Raw genomic sequence first — 18,519 nt, forward strand, 5'->3', positions numbered from 1 at the left:
CGAGCAATGCTATAGTGAGAAAGTGACTCTTCTACCCTTCTCTCTTTCACTTTGCTACTCTCCCCGTGCAAGAACTTCCACCCAACAAATTAAATTTACCAAAATAATTGAATTAACACCCCACACTACAAAAAAATGGGCCTTTTCGGACGGACAAAAAGCGTTGCGAAAGCGGCTAAAAGCGTCGCAATAGTCCTTTTACGACAGGCCTGCGACGGGTAGCAACGCGTCGCAACAAAGTGGCGTTGTAAATGTTTGGTCGATTATATACAACGCTTTAAGCGCGTCGCAAATAGTATTAACTACGGACTTGCGACGTCAACTTACGCGTCGCAAATAAGTGGCCTCAGGTTTATAAAAATAAAAAAAATAAATGGATCGTCAAATGAGATGCCACAATGACATTATTTTTAACAGCTTCACCAAATTATTTCATTTGAAATTCTACTGCAGGTTCAAACTTAAATAAAATCCAAAAGCATTGATATAATTCATAATTCACAAAACAAAAAAACACTTATTTGGTTTCTTTGATATTAAAGAAAATATTTCACTTCCAGTATTTAAACATTTATACCGTCTACAATCCTACAGGAAATATGTCACTCCTTGCTAGGAAGTTAGTTCGACAACTAACTTCCTCCCCTCGAACCTGCGAGAAATTATGTCACCCCTTGCAGCAGCTCTACTCTCAGTCCTTCGAATAGAGGCTCAAATTAAAACTGAGGTATGTCCACCTCGGCAACAGTGCAAGAATTAGAGTTATTACAAACACAAAGTCTGCAAATAATTTGGGAAACAAAAAGAAAAGAAATGCATCTCTGCTCACCAATCGGAGGTACGAGTGTTCTTGAAATACAATCGAATGTGAAAGTTACCGAGTTGAACACCAATAAACTAGGCAAGCGCTCCAAAAGGCCCATCACCACGAACAAAGAATCTGCAGTCAGAAGCACAGGATGGGCATTAAAACCATGAAAGAACACTTTCGTATAAGACAAGCTATGAACAAAAAAGAGTTCCCCTTTGCAGTAACAAGTGTGCACTCCCATCTGTGCAAACCATGCGAGAACATTTTCATATACATAGGCAACCAATTTGTGTAAACCATGATACAATCAAGACCAATCTTAGAACTTCACGAGCAATCCCCCTTCTTCCGTGTACTTTTTATTTTGGTAAAATGCTGATTGTAAAAGAAAAAACATGACAAGATCCTATATGTTGGGATGCAAAGAAGAAAATATACGTATTCGACGCAGTGACATTCTTACAGGTAGATAATCTGGTTCCCTCTTCGTCGACTTACAAGCATCTGTATCATGTGTTGCGTACATCATCCGAATAATCCCTGAACATATATAAAAAACGCAAATGAAAAAACAACAATCTTATTTCATTGTAGCAATACAAATCAAGATAAGTAAGGGAAGGGGTAGCTATCTAAAACAAAGAACAATCTTATTTCATTCTAGCAATACAAATCAAGATTACTTCACTGTAGTACTATTGATCGACAACAGAACAAAAAACAAGAATGAAGTGGAACCCTGATTCGAATGACAAAAGCAAGACCCTAACTTGAATAATAACAATCTAAAAACAAAGAAGCAAAGCAGCTTAAGATAGCAAAAAATACTCACCGAGATGATCTTCAATTCTTTTCAATTTACTACACCAGTAATGACTCTGTCGCCCAAAAAATCAGTGAACGAATATAGTACTAGTTCACCCATGAGGATAGCAGTTTATACAATCCAAAACCTAGACCTTGGAAGCACCATTCCGCCCTCCACGACAGCACAAGTACAACTTATAGAACTCGCTATTTTTTCTTTTGCCTTGTAAAGTTGGGCTATTTCAAGAAACCCCAGCAGCAAGTTACTTACTTGTACTCCACATACGACATTTTCGAGAGCCTGAGCAAGTTAAAGCCATAGGAAAAGGGTTGTATAAATATACACATATCTACCCAGCATAATTAAGATTAAGGAACATACCATCTCGGGCATAACCTCAACCACAACGCGTTCTACAACTCGAGCTCACCGATACTTTGGCCAGAATCCGCGATCGCTAACTCACTTTTCATTGCCACTACTTAGACGTATTACATATAAACCCCATGAATTAATACAACTACAGTGTCCGAACTTTCAGGACTCGTAAAATCAGTCATATAAACAACATTATGTGAGGTTTACTCTAACAGACAATGCAAGTAAACAGAGCCAGCGGAGAAAACTAACCTTTGAATTTATTAACCAACCATTTCGCTCCTCCTTCGACACTGGCTTGCAATGACTAATCATTACACAAACAATGTTAGCGAAAGGAATGTCATAAAACCAAAAACAAAACAAGAAACCCCAAATTTGGAAAAGTATTAATCTTGACAATTAACATATAGTATCAATCACTATTCAGATTTAACAAAACAACAATTAAATGAAAAATTAATCTAAATACGATTACGAAAGTGGGTTCCACACAAAAAATTCAGATTGTGTAAAGAAATCAACTTTGTGAACCAAAAGCCTGAATCAGATTAAAATACTCAATTGAATACCATAATTAAATTAAATTGAGATCCACAGACTCCTTTCCTTCTTCGAATCATTCGCTGTTCTGGTCTTTTTTTTCTTGTTAGGTGTTGTGGTGATAGAACATGAATAAAATCTCAATTGCATGTGGTTTTTTTCGTACGGAATGTGATTTTAAAGTTAAATTGATCAAATGGGTGTTGCTTAATTTTCGATTTTAGTAGAACCCATGTCTCGAAATCGATAAATTCATGCATAAATGCAGTGATTTGGGTAAGGGTAATGCTTTGGTGCTTGTTTGTCTTGAAGTTTCCGGAATTAGATAGAGGTATCGAAATGTGCGAATAGATCAAGTTATTTGATCATTCATTAGGGTTTGAGCTGCTTTTCGTGTGGAAAAAAGTATGCATTGTTGGGAATTATTTGCATGAGATCGCCAGAGCACGACAAACGAAGAATGTTCTTGATCGGAAATTCTCTCCTACAGACCCTAATGGTGCGCATAAGAGACTAGATCGTCCTTGACATAGGTTGCAAAGTAGTACACGTAGCTAAAACAGTTGGGAGAGTTCATCTAAACACAATACTACAAAAGTAATATCTTACAAGAGGTAGTTTGACCAAGTGTTCATCCCCTGTAATTATCTACACGAGTAGAAAACTACTATTTCTAAAACAAGAAGGTGCTAACAAGTGCATTATAAATAAAGAAACAAGTGCAAAAACATTAAATGTTGTATGCTCAACATTTTATCTCCCTCGGTTCTTTCTTGGCGGGAAAAACTCAATTTTGGTATTATAACCTAAAATTACATTGCAAGTTTATTTTAAACTTACTTACATAGAAGACCCAAACTCAAGTCTCATAAGATTAAGAACCCCAATTTTGCTTCCAAATATCTAACAATGCATACTTTTTTCACACCAATAGCAACTTAAAGGCTAATGAATGATCAAATAATTTGCTTTATGGATGCGTTTTGATTCCTCTATCTAATTCCGGAAACTTAGAGACAATTGTCCATCAAAGAAACTACCCTTATCCAAATGGGCAAAAACATTAAATGTTGTCACTACAAGAAAAATGGCCTTTGGGCACAAAATTAGGGACACGAATGAGGTGTTTGTGTTTGTTTAAACACCAATACGGTGGAACAGTGCTCATTTGGTAATGGCCACCATGACTTGTGCGCAATGTTAAGAAAAGTGGACACAAATACATTATCGGGCACAGAACCATGACTTTTGTGCCGTTAATGTCAGCAATGGAAATTTTTTATTAATTTGCAATGACACCATAAATATAATTGTGTCCTATAATTTAATATATTTAAAGTAAAAGTAGATTTTTTGTGCCCTTTGTTTAAAATAATGTTTTAAACAAAATAAGAAGCCATTTTCCTCAATCTTCACGCCTCTCTGTCCTCATTCCTTCATTCCGCCTCTCTGTGTTTCCCCTTTCAACCCAGCCTCTCCTCAATTCCTCCGCCTCTCCTCTCTCTCTGGCTCTCCCCTTCCGAGCCTCTCTTCAACCCTAGGCTCTCTCTCTCTCTCTCTATCTATTTTCGCCAAAATTTTCTATTTCCCTCTCTGTGTCTCTCTTGCCTCTCATCTCAATTCTCAAGTCAGAGTTCACATCTCACGCAGAAACAGAATTTGCAAATCCTTCCCCTTCAAATTTCACACACATTGCAAATCGGTGGGTCTCAACTCAAGTCTTCAGTCGAGTTCACAAATTCTCAGACTCTGCAAATCCATCTCCTTCACACAGAATCTACAAATCAGTTGGCCTCAACTCTCATCTCATCCCGAGTTCCCCTTCAGTTCAATGCCTGTATAATGGGATTCTTTCCTTTCCACTTCGTTCCAGGTAAAATGGTAACAGTTTAGAACTTGTATTGGTTAATTTAGTTAATAATTTGTGATTAATTTTAGGGTTAGGGTTAGGGTTAGGGTTCGTTTGAAACACAAGGGAACTGAGCGTTTTTCTCTTTTGGGTAATCAAAAGGGGATTTGATCTGGTTCAGATTCAAACATATCCATTTTTGCTTTGAATGGGAAGTGACCTGTTGTCACTTCGAATAGGTTTATACTGGAAGGTGATTGGATGTTTTTATGAATTAACAAATATTGAGTTGTATATGTACTAATTAATGTATTAGCCAATGGTATATTTGGCTTTGGAAAGCTGTTATTCAGCTTTTTCATGGCACAATAATTAATTGGAAGGCTGTTATTCCATTTTGCTCAAATTTGTTCATATTTCTCTTTGATTGTACAATTCAGGTTGATTGTTCATATTTGTGACTTGTCACTATGAACACATTTGTACAATTCAGGTTGATTGTACAATGAGTGGGTTTTCGTATTTGAACAGTAGGCAATGATTCTTTAAGGAAGTTGAACTGGTAGAGTAATTTAGTTTAGGAAATAAAGCATGAATTGGTACTGGTAGTAGTATGTATAATGTATTGATGAACTTACAATCTAGAAAGAGAAGGGGTTTCTTAGAAAGCAAATGAACTGGCACTGGTTGTACTTTGATATGTTGTCAAATTGCTATGGTATTGGAAGTGGCAAATGGTTTATTTGTTCAAGTCTCTTCCAATTTTTCTCCTAATCTTCCCTTTATAGTTAATTTTATTTCCAACTAGCTTTTGTATGCTCTAATCAATTTGCTTGATATGATGCTGTTAATTTCCAACTAGCTTCCATCTAAAATTTCCCCGACAAGAACTTCCATACGTCCTAATCCAAAGAAGCACAAGAAAGCACAAACCTTGCAAAGGGCTTCTACAACAAACAGGGGATTATGATGTTAACCTTCAGAGCTATTGTATTTGCTTACCTGATTTTTCTTTTTATATACTTGATTAAGACATTTTGAATTTGCAAGTTCTGAAAGATGCTGAGATAGCCTTACTCCATGGCAGATCTGGAACTTCTAGGTATTGATTTTAATTAACTCTATTTTTTGGTGTCATTTTCAACTGATTGTGGGAATGGTTTTGAATTCGACTATATTCGTTTTGATGACTATATAATGAATGTGTATCTATTTGACTACATAATGAATGTGTATGTAATGAATATTGTAGTCTGTTAGCCGAGTGGGTCTTTTATTCACTAACATCAAGCAAAGGGTTATGTCAGTCGGTTTCAACAGGTTTTGCCATGGTCACTCTCAATAGCGGTAATTCCAGTTGGTCAATTTCTTTGGTATGTTACATAACTTAAAAGGATAGGAAACTTCTCTAGTCTCTGCTTGAATACTGGAATCAAAATGAAGATGATAATATTTATCTATAACGAATCTGATCATTGAGCAACTAGCCATGTAACCTTGTGCAAAGTCTTATGGGACTGAACAACCTAGTAATGCATTATTAAGTTTTTAATGTTTGAAAGTTTTTTGGTCCTTGAACATCACTGGAAATATGTGGTAGTTTCCCCTCTTGTTGGTTGTGTGAACTGCTTTATAGAAAATCTTAGAAGTTTTGTTTGTTTTTTATCTTGCTTGTAAATGTATTTTTTATGAGGAGTACTTGTAGTTTCCCCTATTAATCTTCTGCTTCCATTGTTGGTTGTTTTGGATGGTGGAGTTGTGAAATAAGAATCATCTTTAAGCAGGTGGTGGAAAGGCCCCTAAAGCAAATATGAGTCCTCCCACAGATGATAGAGGTATATCTTTCATTCTTTATCCCTTCATTTTCTTTGCTCTTGTAAACTATTTGGTTTTTCTTTATCTTTGAATTTATATGTATATGTACGTACGGATGTATGTATGTATGTGTATCTACTACACTGAATTCGCGGGCTTTTAGTTTGTTTAAGTGCTGAATTTTTGTAAATCTGCATTTGAATTTTTTTTACCTAAACTTTGTTTCCCTCTTTTCCCATACAGGTTGCTCTGCTTGGGTTCAATTTTAAGCGCATTGAAAATGGAGGGGAAATTGATGCCAGTGCACCTTGGGACTATGCTGAGATTCAGATTTTTCCATACCAGAACAGGTTAGGTTTTCGCCTTCCAGTAAATTTTATTCTTTTAAGGGTATATGTTTTCTCCTCTGTTGTATTGGATTATAAAAGTTTGTTCTTTCTGTATATGCTACACTAAGTGCATTATTATTTCCCGTTGGTGATTCCTTTTGTCTGGTTATTCCATTGGAGAGTAACTACATGTTTTTTTTTTTTTTTTTTTTGTGTATTAGAATTGATAAGTTACCTTTCCTCTCTTCGGACTTATAATAAATTGATAAATTATAATGATTTTTCATATTGTTGTATAGTTCCCTACCGAGTGGAAGCACGAAAGACATTATCAAAGCTGAAAGCTACTTGATTATAAGCAGGTTAGATTTCAAAAAACTTATTTATTAGCTTATGCTTGCCTGATTATTTGTTTTTTTACTTATTCTTTGCTCTTTTCTTCAATTTGGCTGGTTGTTGCATTATGCTGCCAAGAGTATATCTTTCTACTATTATAATTAGGACTAGTGTAACAACTTGCTATTTAGCTACTCTCTTACATAAGAAATCGTTAAAGTTTATGGTATGTGTATTTAGGCAATGATTGAAAAATATTTATGTATTTTGGTTGGCGTTTCTGTCGAAACTTTGCTACATAGTCTTTCAAAAGAAAGTAGCAATGCATCAGCATTGCTGCCTTTACTGCTCGATAGATTTCTCACTCATGTTCATTTTCAGAGGCTGGAGCAGAGGCTGAAGGTTGTTTGCGGTGGTTGAGGGTTGTCTGGCATGCGAGGAACTCGAGAGTAATGGTATTTGTTAGGTTCTTAGATTTAGTTAATAGTTTTTCATGGAATAAAAAATGTATTACGAATTATTTTCATTATATGTATGAATAATTTCTTATTGATGGTATTACTATTTGAATATATATTTTTTTTATATATTTATCCTATTGGGCACAATAACAAACTTGGCTAACGAAAAGTCATCTGACATGGTGTCAGAAAAGAGGCACAGAAAACCCTTATTTGTGCTGAGCCATTGGGCAGCAAAGAACATATTGTGCCCTTTGACAAATGGTGACGCCCATAGAGGGCACAGACGCAAAGATAGTAGCTGCATTGTTGCTATTGGTCTATGAGCACAATTGTTGGTGCTTTTTGGCCTCAAAGGGCACAGATAATTTATTGTGTGCAGTGCTCATTTTTCTTGTAGTGTGTATGATCAACATTTTAGCTTCTAGTTCTTTCTAACTTTACCAAAAATTGAAAGCGGTGAAATACGTTTCATCGAAAGATAGGGCGTGCTATGAAAAACCAGACGCCAAATTAAAAATTTTGGGGAGGGTGTCGTATCAAATGTCATCTTTTGCGACATTACCTAAAGTAGAGTCGCAAAAGTTTTTTTCCAAGAAACCTTACGATCTATATTACTAAGAATTTGTGATGGTTGTGTTGTGACATCCCACATCGCCTAGGGAGTGATCCTTATATGTATATTCTCATCTCCACCTAGCACGAGGCCTTTTGGGATTTCACTGATTTCGGGTTTCGTAGGAACTCTGAAGTTAAGCGAGTAGCGCACGAGAGCACTCCCAGGATGGGTGACCTATCGGAAAGTTCTCGTGTGAGTTCCCAAAAACAATATGTATATTCCCATCTCCACCTAGCACGAGGCCTTTTGGGAGTTCACTGATTTCGGGTTTCGTAGGAACTCCGAAGTTAAGCGAGTAGCGCACGAGAGCATTCCCAGGATGGGTGACCCATCGGGAAATTCTCGTGTGAGTTCCCAAAAACAAAACCGTGAGGGCATGGTCGGGCCCCAAAGCGAACAATATCGTGCTACGGTGGAGTCGAGTCCGGGATGTGGTGGGGGCCCGGACCGGGATGTGACATGTGTGCTCTGTCGCAAATAGAGGGTCGCAAAAGAGTCTTTTTCTTGTAGTGCCAAGACCCGATCTCTCCCTCTCAACCATTGTCTGAGCCAAATCTCATTTGGTATTAATATTATATTGAATTTTGTTGTAGGTCTATTTAACTGAAAAATGATAGGGTGGGAGAGAGAGCGGTGCGGTGCGAAGGAGAGAGAATTTGAGGAATTGTGATGGGGATGTTATGTCACCTCATTATGCGTTTATTTATTTATAATAATAGGAATGTAAATTTCTTACCTTTTAGTTATTACAACCATCTAAAAGATACTACAGAATTCCAATATGATTTACGCAATCACATTCCTAACCAAATTAAGACTGCAACATATTTTTATTATTTATTATTTTATTTACAAGTCATAGTTTTGTGCAAGGATAAAATATCAATTCCCCCCATCCCTCCCCCCACCAAAAAAAAAGAGAGGATATATTATGTAGAGTGATTGGGTATGATTTGGTTTGGTAGGTCGGTTTCATTTGTAATTTTCTTTTTCTTTTTTTCAATTTAAATATTGTTCCTCTTGGAATGCGGAAGAATGTGAAAGTTAATTTTTGGGGGATTTTAGTTGGATGAAGAAAGAGTTCAGGGTTTGGGATGTTGGGCGGAAGAGAGATTGGATTTTGGCTTGTTTTAGTTTAGGGTAATGCTAGGTAAACTTAATTTGTACATAAAATTTTGCAAACTCAATGGCATGGAAGACAATGGTTGATTATTACATAAGCATTGATAAACGTGGTATCTCCTATTGATGACACATCATTTAGTTTACAAACTAAATAAATGACATGGAAGGTGATGATTGAGTTGTTACTGAAACATTGATAAACGTGCTCGTTCCTATTGATGACACATCATTTAGTTTACAAATTTAGTCTCCCTAGCATCGCCCTTTAGTTGAAGCCCACTACTAATCTAGTAATTATGTAAACCATTTACCCGCGAATGTGGAAATTGATTTGTGCAATATAAGCATAGATCTGGGTATAGACACGAGTTTATGCAATAATACTAGGCAGAAAAATAATATTTCAACTAGGAACATTATAGAAGATGCTTAGCTTCGCACAATATAGAGATTAGCCCATTTTCGGGAAGAACATGGAATGGTAAAGGATCCAGCATGCGGAACAGTGAATTTCAAATGGAAATCGAGAGATGGGTTCAAAGTGTTATCTAATTGCTCACAAATAATGAATGCATTGACGATTTGCATTAATATGAATAACATAATAGACGAATTTCCAAGTTCGAAATACCCATTTCATGTTAACTTTTAAGAATCAAAATGACTTCTTTTCTTGCATTGTAAGGCGACCGCGACGGAGATGGATATGGAGATGCCTAATCATCAATCCCGGCTCTTGGTCTTGGCGATATAATTTGCTTCAACCACAGTGGCAAACTCCGGAGTTCCATTGTTTGCATTCAACGATAAGTCGAATTTATCTGTATAAATGCCGGTGACCTCCTATAATTAGAAATATAAATCAAAATTAATTAAGGAGGTATATAGAAACATAATAAGGTGAGTAAATATTCATTCACTGAAACAAATAACAAGCTAAATGGGCATTAAAGCAAACAAATCAATCAAGGTGGGGAGGAATAAGTATATCTCACTATCTCGTCCCCAGAAAGGGCAGAATCAATCAGATCATTCGATACTATCACTTCCACGCATCTCGGAAGTCGACATGCAGGCACACTTCCGGAGCTCTCTTGGAGTGTGAGTATCTGATAATTCCTGGACGACGATGTTGCCTAATGCAAGAAACAAACGGAATTAAATAATTAAAACACTTTCAACCTCTTTCTGCCAAATGATTTCAGAAGCATTTTTTGTTGTTAGAAAGTTTTTTTTTTTAGCTGAAAACAAGGCAAGGTTTTGTATTTTTACTCGTTCTAAAACACTACCAAACAAGGCCTAATTAATTACCTGTTGCAACTTAGGAAATATGTTAGAGCATCGGGTCACAAGCCCTCGAATGCAAATCAAGGCATCCAAATGGGTTTCGCTGCGTTCAACAACATCATGTTAGAGATTCGGGAACAAAATTGAAATCAATATCATCAAAAAAGACGGACAATAGCCACTAAAGTAAAATTGGTTGCCCAAAGCCAAGGTGAAAAAATGAGAGTGGTTTTTCCATAAATACCTAATGTTGCGAATGGAAACGCACTTGCGGAGGTTGGTTATGCGAACGTAGATGCTTCGATGGACATTTTTGTAGTTTGGGTGTAAATTAAGCACAACATTTTTGGCAGCATCTTCAAAGGTTTCCAGAATAAGTCGGGGGGATTTGATCATCCAACGGGCAATTTGGATTTGAACGGGGAGAAGCTGCTCGTAATTGATCACCAGACTACACTTGTTGGCTGCAACAAAACAAATGGAGCATAAATCTTTTATCTTTGTGATCCAGATTTTTAAGAGGGACAATATACATATACTTATATATATATATATTGATGTTTACCTGACACCATCTGATTGATGAGGCGCACGTACTCAACTTCAGTTTCATCATGCTGCTGCTGAACATTTTTACTGTGATGATTGACAAAGGTGAGTAGAAATTTTTTGAATTTCTCAGCTATAAATCTTCGCACTTCATCTTTAGCAACCCACTCTTTGATCGTCCCCTCAGGAAATAACATCTTCTCAAACTTGAGATCTTGGCCGAACTCGAAGCAGTAGTACTGGTCGCAGTGGTATTCGTCTCCAAAGTAGTCGTCCTCTTCCTCGATGCCGCTAAAGTATCCGTCGTCGTCGTCAACATTGTCGTCGTCGCTAATGTATTCGTCCTCATCGAAATCCATGATTAGCTGGTCATGCCCATTCATTCCTACTGCCATGCATTGCATGCATAATCATTAGCTTTCAGTATTCTTAGAGAAAGCTGAATAATCACGACTTAGCGAAAACTTGAAAAGCAAACAAACAATATGTTTAACCCTAAACCCTATATATACACTCCCTCGGAACTAGTGGAAGCCCATATGCTCAAACCGTTCAATATCCCTTAAGATCCTCCAGCGGTTAAAATTCAAGAAATCTAAAATATTTGTTAGTATATCTAAAAATCTCGGAAGAGGTAGTGTTGAAGATTTCACAATCAATTCATATGAAAACATCGGGTACGTACTACAATCAGAATTACAAAATAATAACAAGGAGAGAGAGAGAGAGAGAGGGAGTAATTATTTAAGTGTTACGCACTCTTAGCATGTGAAGATGGTGCGGTGCGGTGCTGCAGCTGATCGATCGGTTTTGATCAACCCTTTGCTCCTTCTGAAAACTGTGACTGAGAAGCTAGCGGAATCCAGATGATGTGATCAATTTCTTTAGCCTTAAGTTAGGGTTTTCAAGTCCAAGGAGGGAGAGATTAATTAAAGTCCTTTAAGAGTCAGGAGTTTTGATTGATGTTGGGACCCCTCCAATAAGCTTTATACGCCCGAGGTCCTCATTCCATTTAGTTTACTCTCCTAATCCAACTCAACCTTTTTTTTTAATTTTTTTTTTCTTTTTCCGTCTCTTTTTCGAGGATGGGGACATATTTGCAGTGGCACTAGAGCCAAGAAAACTCTCACCTCACCCAAGTTCGATTCCCCCCATCCTCAAATCTAACTAATGACCTTTTTTTTTCTTTTTTCTTTTTTTTTTTTTTTTTTAAATCCCTTTCTATCACCAATTCGAGACGAACAGTCGAAGTAGAAGGATCATCAATGCGGAAACAATCTGAATTAAATTGCTCTCAAAATCAATATTTTGTAAACCTTTTTGATAACCAATTCGAGACCAAAGCCAGGCAAAAGGGCCACGTTTTGTACCCAGCTCGAAGGATCAGAGCTTCAGCAGAGAGAGGAGCTGAGTATGGAGAAGTCACTAACCGCCTTTGTACCCAGCTCGAAGGAGAGACGGTTATCCACGTGGAACCGGCTGCAACGGATTTGATATTTTGCAATTGGTGTACCGTTTTGGTTTCCTAAATGTAAGTGACCTATCTTAAATTGTTTTAAATTTTTAAATTCGTTTATAATACATTTTTTTTATGATTTGTTAAAATTGTTTCTCTTAAAACTCTGCAAAACCAATATAGACGTACATGCATGTTTTTCACGTTATTTTCATATGTACTGAGTTTTGTCGATTCTTCAAATCTTTATTCATAGTTTGGTGTGAAAGCATATTTTTCAATCTTGATATGTATTTCAGACTGCTCTAATGCAGGTGGTCAAAGTTTCAAATTCGTATGTAAGTGCAGCAAGCACGCTACCTCGAAAAATTACTGACCTAATCAACGTACGTGAGCTTATTATGTAAATTTCCACACTTCATCCATCCCTAACCACGCAAGGAGAGTTTCTTTTTACCAAAAACGTTTGCTTCTATCTCTTTGTGGTACATGTTTGAAACTTTGAACATATGTTTTCGTAACTAGACCTCCAAAACGGTAATTATTAGGCACATGCACGTACAAGTTCTAGATCTCGACTCGACATAAAGAAGAAATTTAACTAACAAATATATCAATGTAGCATGATAAATAAATTACATTTGTCGATATTTACCAAAAATTTATCCGGTATAAGTATCAAGAGAGGCTTGCAAGTAAATTCAGCATAGGTTGGGCAATATCAAATATCCTAGTAGTTTCAAGGACGATGTCGTCCGAAGCGGCAAAGAAGGCGAGGATGTGCGAGACGAAGGGCCTCTCGCCGTCGAATAAGGCTTCCCATAGGCGGATGTCGTGGCAGAGGTCGACCTCTTCGGCGGTCCAGAATGAGGCTTCCGCCTTCTTGCACATTACCTAGATTTCGGGTATTGGCAAGCTCCGTCATGGCCCAGTGCAGACAGTGCAACTGTCCAGGGCCCAGAATGTTATGGGGCACCAAAATTTGCTATACTAACAAATGTGGGGATATATAAGAAAAATAAATAAAAATTTGCAAACCCAGAAGTCGCGTCTTCTGAGTCTGACTCTTATCTTCGTATTCCTTCTTCGCAACTCGGAAGTCGCGTCGTGAAACCTCACAGATCATAAAGTCATTATTAGGTATTATTATATATATATATATATATATATATTTTGGACGAGAGGTATTATTTGATATTATATATTTGGTTTTCTGACTCTTTTCTTAGTAATGTATAAATTTTTACAATATATGTTTGTTGGAATGATTGCGGTCTGGCCTCTCCTCCGATTTGGCCTCTTTCTTTTTAATGGATTTATTTTTTATTGCAGTTTGATAATGGATTTATGGCTCTATTTTGCAGCCAAATGTGAGACTGCATTTTGAGACGTCTGCAAAACCCGATTGGCGACTGCAAATTGCAAAACTCCTCGTCTACGAATTTCAGATTGGCATGGTTTGCTAGCTTGGGTTGATAATATTAGGTACTTTTTATAATGTATATTAGTAATTTTCTATTATATAGTTGGAATGATATGTGCAATGATAATTGTCACATCCTGGCCCGGGCCCCCATCACATCCCATCACATCCCTGGCTCGACTCCATCGTAACACGATATTGTCCGGTTTGGGCCTCACGAGCAACTTCCCAAGAGGTCACCCATCCTGGGATTGCTCTAACCCAAACTCGCTTAAGTTCGGAGTTCCTACGGAACCCGAAGCCAGTGAGCTCTCAAAAGGCATCGTGCTAAGTAGAGATAGGAATATACATATAAGGCTTACAGGATCGTCACCCCTAGGCGATGTGGAATCTTACAATAATTGATATGTTAATGATTTTTTTAATATATATTGGAATGATAAGTTAGTATTTTTTATAATATATATTGGAATTATAATTTGATATTGAAAATTTTTTAAAATTAAAATTATTAAAATCTTACTTGTGACCATTATAACTCAAGGTAGCCTAAATAAATTAGCAATTTTATGCATTTGGAGACTTGAATTATGATCATATGATTGATGATTTGACTTCAATAAATGATGAAGACGATTTCTTAAAGATTGAAATTTCAAGAGAGTTTTGCTTGGAGTGGTTGAATATGATTTTGCTTTTGATGGTCGGCATTTAGGTATTATGTCCCCTTGTATTTTTTTTCTTTAAAGTAATATAATACGAGCGTGAGGGTCTAGTCTCCCAACTTCAATTAGATTCCAACCATCTTTAAATATTCATTTTAATACATGTTCTTGTATTTAAAAAAAAGGCATATTTTGAGTGTGACAGCCCGTCCCGGATTTTTCGTACCGTAGGGGTAAAATGACGATTTTGCCCCTAGTATTTTTGTTTCGTTGTGTGGTTATTTTAGGGTTTTGGTTGGTTGTTTTGGACCACACACACACACCCACACTCATCATCTTCTCTGCTCTGTCCCGTATCTGTCTCTCTCTCTCTTTCCCCTCTTCTTCATATGTACGGACAAGAGTCCAATTGCTCGCAAACGTGGTAGATCAAGGAAGAAAACTACATATTTGTGCTTGTGAGCTCTTTAGGAGTTCAACCATACCCATTTCAGGTAAGGATACCTTCATTTTCACGTCGAACTCGTGATCCCCGATTTGTTCACTGTTCATGCATACGTAAAATCTTGTGTTTTTGGGATTTTCAGGCTTGTAGGAAGCTTGGTGAGGTCCTTAGGAGGCTCGGGGTGGTTCGTTTGAAGGTTTTGGACGTCGGGATCGTGAGTTGCAGGTTTGGCCAGTTTTGGTGGAGTTTTCCCGGCAAGATTCCATTGGCTTTAGTGCTTGAAAGTGGTAAGGATTTGTTCCTCTAGTTGTAAACTTCATTTTGGTACCAATTTTGTGAAATTTAGGTGAAAAACGAGTGAGATATTAAGTTTAGAAATTTTCCCGGTTTTCCGGCGACGGCCACGGCGCCGGAGTTTGGCCGAAGAAGACGACGGAATATTCCGTCAGTTTGGACAGAATATACCTAACGGCGTTAACGGAATCTGTCAGAGTTAACGAAATATTCCTGACGACGTTAATTGACGTCGTCAGTGTGCTAGGCACGTGCCTGCGCGTGGGCGGCGTGTGTGGCAGTGCCTTGGCTGGCGCGTGATGGCACGTGCGGTGTCAGAAAATTATTTTAAAAATATGGGGATGTTCGTGAGGTTGAGTAGATCACGTTGGTGTATTCACACACCCAATTTAAGCATTGTATGAGAAGTTTTTACCCAGTTTGGGTTATGTGCTTTAAATTAACGTTTTTATAGTTGTTTCGCATATAGGTGAAACCTATCCCGAGGACGAGCGCAGTCACTCGAGACAAGGGGGTTACAACCCTTCTACATACCAGTGAGTGGGCTTTTGGTTTTCCATATATACCTATATACTTGTGATTTTCCCAGAAAATGAAATTAAGCGTCTATATGTTTTATATGCCATGCATTATGTTTGCCCGTTTAATTATGCATTATTAGTTGCATATATACATATGTTTGGTGTTGCGGACGCACAGGTAAGTGCCAGGTAAGTTATGGTTTATGTTTATGTTTAGTAGCGATTTGAGATGCATAGAGAGCTCATAACATGCACCCACCGTGTTAGTGCTCCCGCCCAAAGTAGGGCACAGTCCTTCACGTGATGTTCACCTCCTGCACCACACGCTCATCTTGGATCCAAGTTAGGTGCACAATCCTGTCATACAGACCACTATAGGCGGTTCCGACTCGTTGGTGACCCGCGATTATTCGCCCAGTCTTCACGTGATCGTAGCACTTGAGTGTATTTATTTACACCTAGTCATGTCGTACAGATCACTTTAGGTGGTTCCGACTCGTGTGCAGGTATAGTTATTGAGTTGGGGATTTGAGCTCTAGATTCAGCCGTACATGTCATGTTAGGTGACTCCGGCTGACATATTATATGGCATTGATTTGACATTACCTGAGTACTTGCATTTTGTTTTGAGGCATTTGACATGGCATATTTCTGAGCATGTTTTATATATATGTGCATACTCTATTTTCTGGGAAACTATACAGGTTTTACGGCGAGGGGCTACTTTTGATATTGAAATGATTTTGAAAAGCTTTGTTTTTGCCCACTCACGCTTTCTGTTTTGCGCCCCTCCAGGTTCTAGTTTGGATAGCTCTGTTAATGGCTCTCGAGGGATTCACGACATATTTGACAGATTATCATCAGTGTAGGACCACATTTGGGTGTGTTATTTAGTGTTTGTTTCTCCCGGACTGCACTAGGTCTTCCGTGCTCTGATTATTGTTTTTCACACTTACGCTGCACATGTATGTTTCTACTGGGTGTATAGCTTGATTTTTATTTATTCGTACTTTTATTATTATTTCTTAGCTTCCGCACTGTGCACATGGTTACATCAATTCCACGTGACGGCCAGCATGCCCTGACTTCGGTCGGGGTGTGTCATTGAACGTTCGTCCTGGGCACGAAAAAACTCTGGACCGGCCCTGGGTATTGGATTGGTAAGATACATAATCAGTCCAGGTTCGGAGCTAGCAGCGGGTATTCTGGGAAGGCCGGCATTTTTGTGATGAAATTTGGATTGGGATTTTGAGAGTTTTCGAAATTAGTGTTTTGGGGGGTTGGACTGAATATATAGAGAATTTCTTGAATTGGGGTTTTGGGAGCGGGTAATTTCGAATCTACGAGAAGCTTGCGGGAGAATGAACCGAACACGAGGGTACCTTGGGTAATTTAGGAAGCTAAGTAGGCGTGCAATTCAACTTGTCTCCTTTGCGTTTGCAATTGCGGCTACCAGATGAGAATGGTGTGGAGAGGGCAATGGTCATTTTATGGTAACTGAAGAAGGACGTTTGTGGAATGAGGGTTTTAAGGGAAAGAAGCTTGCGAGGGAAGCCTTGGTTGGATATTTTCAAAGTTAACATTTGTAGCGGGAATCTTTTTGGCGCTAGTTTTGGAATTTGGAAATGAAAGGCTTAATAAAAGCACTTGGCTCCTAATCTATCCAAATATTTTTGGAATTTGTAGTACGATTAAAATATTTTTAAAAGTTTGTAGTGATGGTTGAATGCAGAACTAACTCTGGGAAATCTCTCCAGTTTTCTAGCAAAGGACCCGCGAGTTGCAGGCCATTTTCCAGTCACTACTTGACCCAACATTGGCATGACTTGAATCTTTACTTTCCTAGCTACACTATGGTATTTAAATGGCGAGTTTTGGTTGAGTTTTTGGAGCTAAACAGAGCCGTGGTAGTTTCTTGGCCAAAATACTCAGCTCTCAACGGTTGCAGAGGCAATCGAGGAAATAAAAAAGCCCAAGTCGAATCTATGAACCAGCCCAAACCTTCGGCCAGTTGACTCGATCTGGCCTATTTCTGAAAATGCATCTGGAACCTGGAATTTTCTTGGGATATTCTTTAGAATATTCCTTGTGTTGACTTTTACGAAATTTTCTCTAAAATCTTCTGAGGCTAATTTCGATGCCTTGAGTCCATTTTGGACATCTATTTAGTGAAATTTCGAAGTTTTAACGTAATTGACCGCTGCGGCTCAATTGACTTTTTAAGGTTGATCGTTGACTTTTTACAAAAATTGCCCAGAACCATTCCTAGTGTATTTCGTCGTCATGATTCCAAATCCGCACTCCGTTTCTGAAGTTTAATCGTTCTAGTTGAGTTTTACTAATGGGTCACAATATTATGCTTAGGTGCGATTCCTATCAGAGACTCTGGCTTTCCTAGTCCGAACGGCTGCAGCCTTGTATCTGTGAGGAGGTCTTTTCTTTTATATAGTATTTGTACTTATTGAGTTTCGATATATCTATATTTACTATTAAATTTTCTACGTGATGCCATAATTAAACTAACGTCTATGAGAATGTCTTACGATTGGGAAATTATAAAATAATCCTACGGGATGCTCATGTAAGAGGACTATAGTGGATGCTTTAATTAAATGTACGGCTATGGATAGTATTATGTTGACTAAAGTTATTGAATTATTGTGGTATGACCATATTTACGTTATCTACTTATCGTATGCTACACTAGCGTTTGTACTTGCCTGGACCAGGGCTAGGCTTCACGTCACGCTCACTTTGGATTCACTGTAAGTGCCAGTCCTATCCTAAATTGCTATAGGCAATTAG

At 37.9% G+C, this 18,519-nt stretch overlaps 1 protein-coding gene and 1 long non-coding RNA gene across 3 annotated transcripts; one reads left to right on the plus strand and one right to left on the minus strand.

The window, feature by feature from the left end:
* Positions 1-3,922: 3,922 nt before the first annotated feature.
* Positions 3,923-7,418, plus strand: LOC137741109 (uncharacterized). 2 transcript variants are annotated; one of them, XR_011069215.1, is made up of 6 exons: positions 3,923-4,413; positions 5,252-5,491; positions 6,158-6,224; positions 6,448-6,554; positions 6,833-6,895; positions 7,251-7,418. It is a non-coding gene; the product is annotated as an uncharacterized lncRNA (long non-coding RNA). The 2 variants fall into 2 exon arrangements; XR_011069214.1 differs by having other exon boundaries at positions 5,252-6,224.
* A 2,379-nt stretch (positions 7,419-9,797) lies between these two features.
* LOC137739232 (DNA replication licensing factor MCM2-like) lies at positions 9,798-11,293 on the minus strand. The gene is made up of 5 exons (XM_068478784.1): positions 10,927-11,293; positions 10,606-10,825; positions 10,386-10,464; positions 10,070-10,210; positions 9,798-9,917 (listed from the first exon to the last, which is right to left on the minus strand). The coding sequence occupies exons 1-5, from the start codon at positions 11,291-11,293 to the stop codon at positions 9,798-9,800; spliced, it is 927 nt and encodes a 308-aa protein (XP_068334885.1).
* Positions 11,294-18,519: the final 7,226 nt, after the last annotated feature.

This window comes from Pyrus communis, chromosome 7 (assembly GCF_963583255.1).
Source record: "Pyrus communis chromosome 7, drPyrComm1.1, whole genome shotgun sequence".
NCBI classification, from domain to species: Eukaryota; Viridiplantae; Streptophyta; class Magnoliopsida; order Rosales; family Rosaceae; genus Pyrus; species Pyrus communis.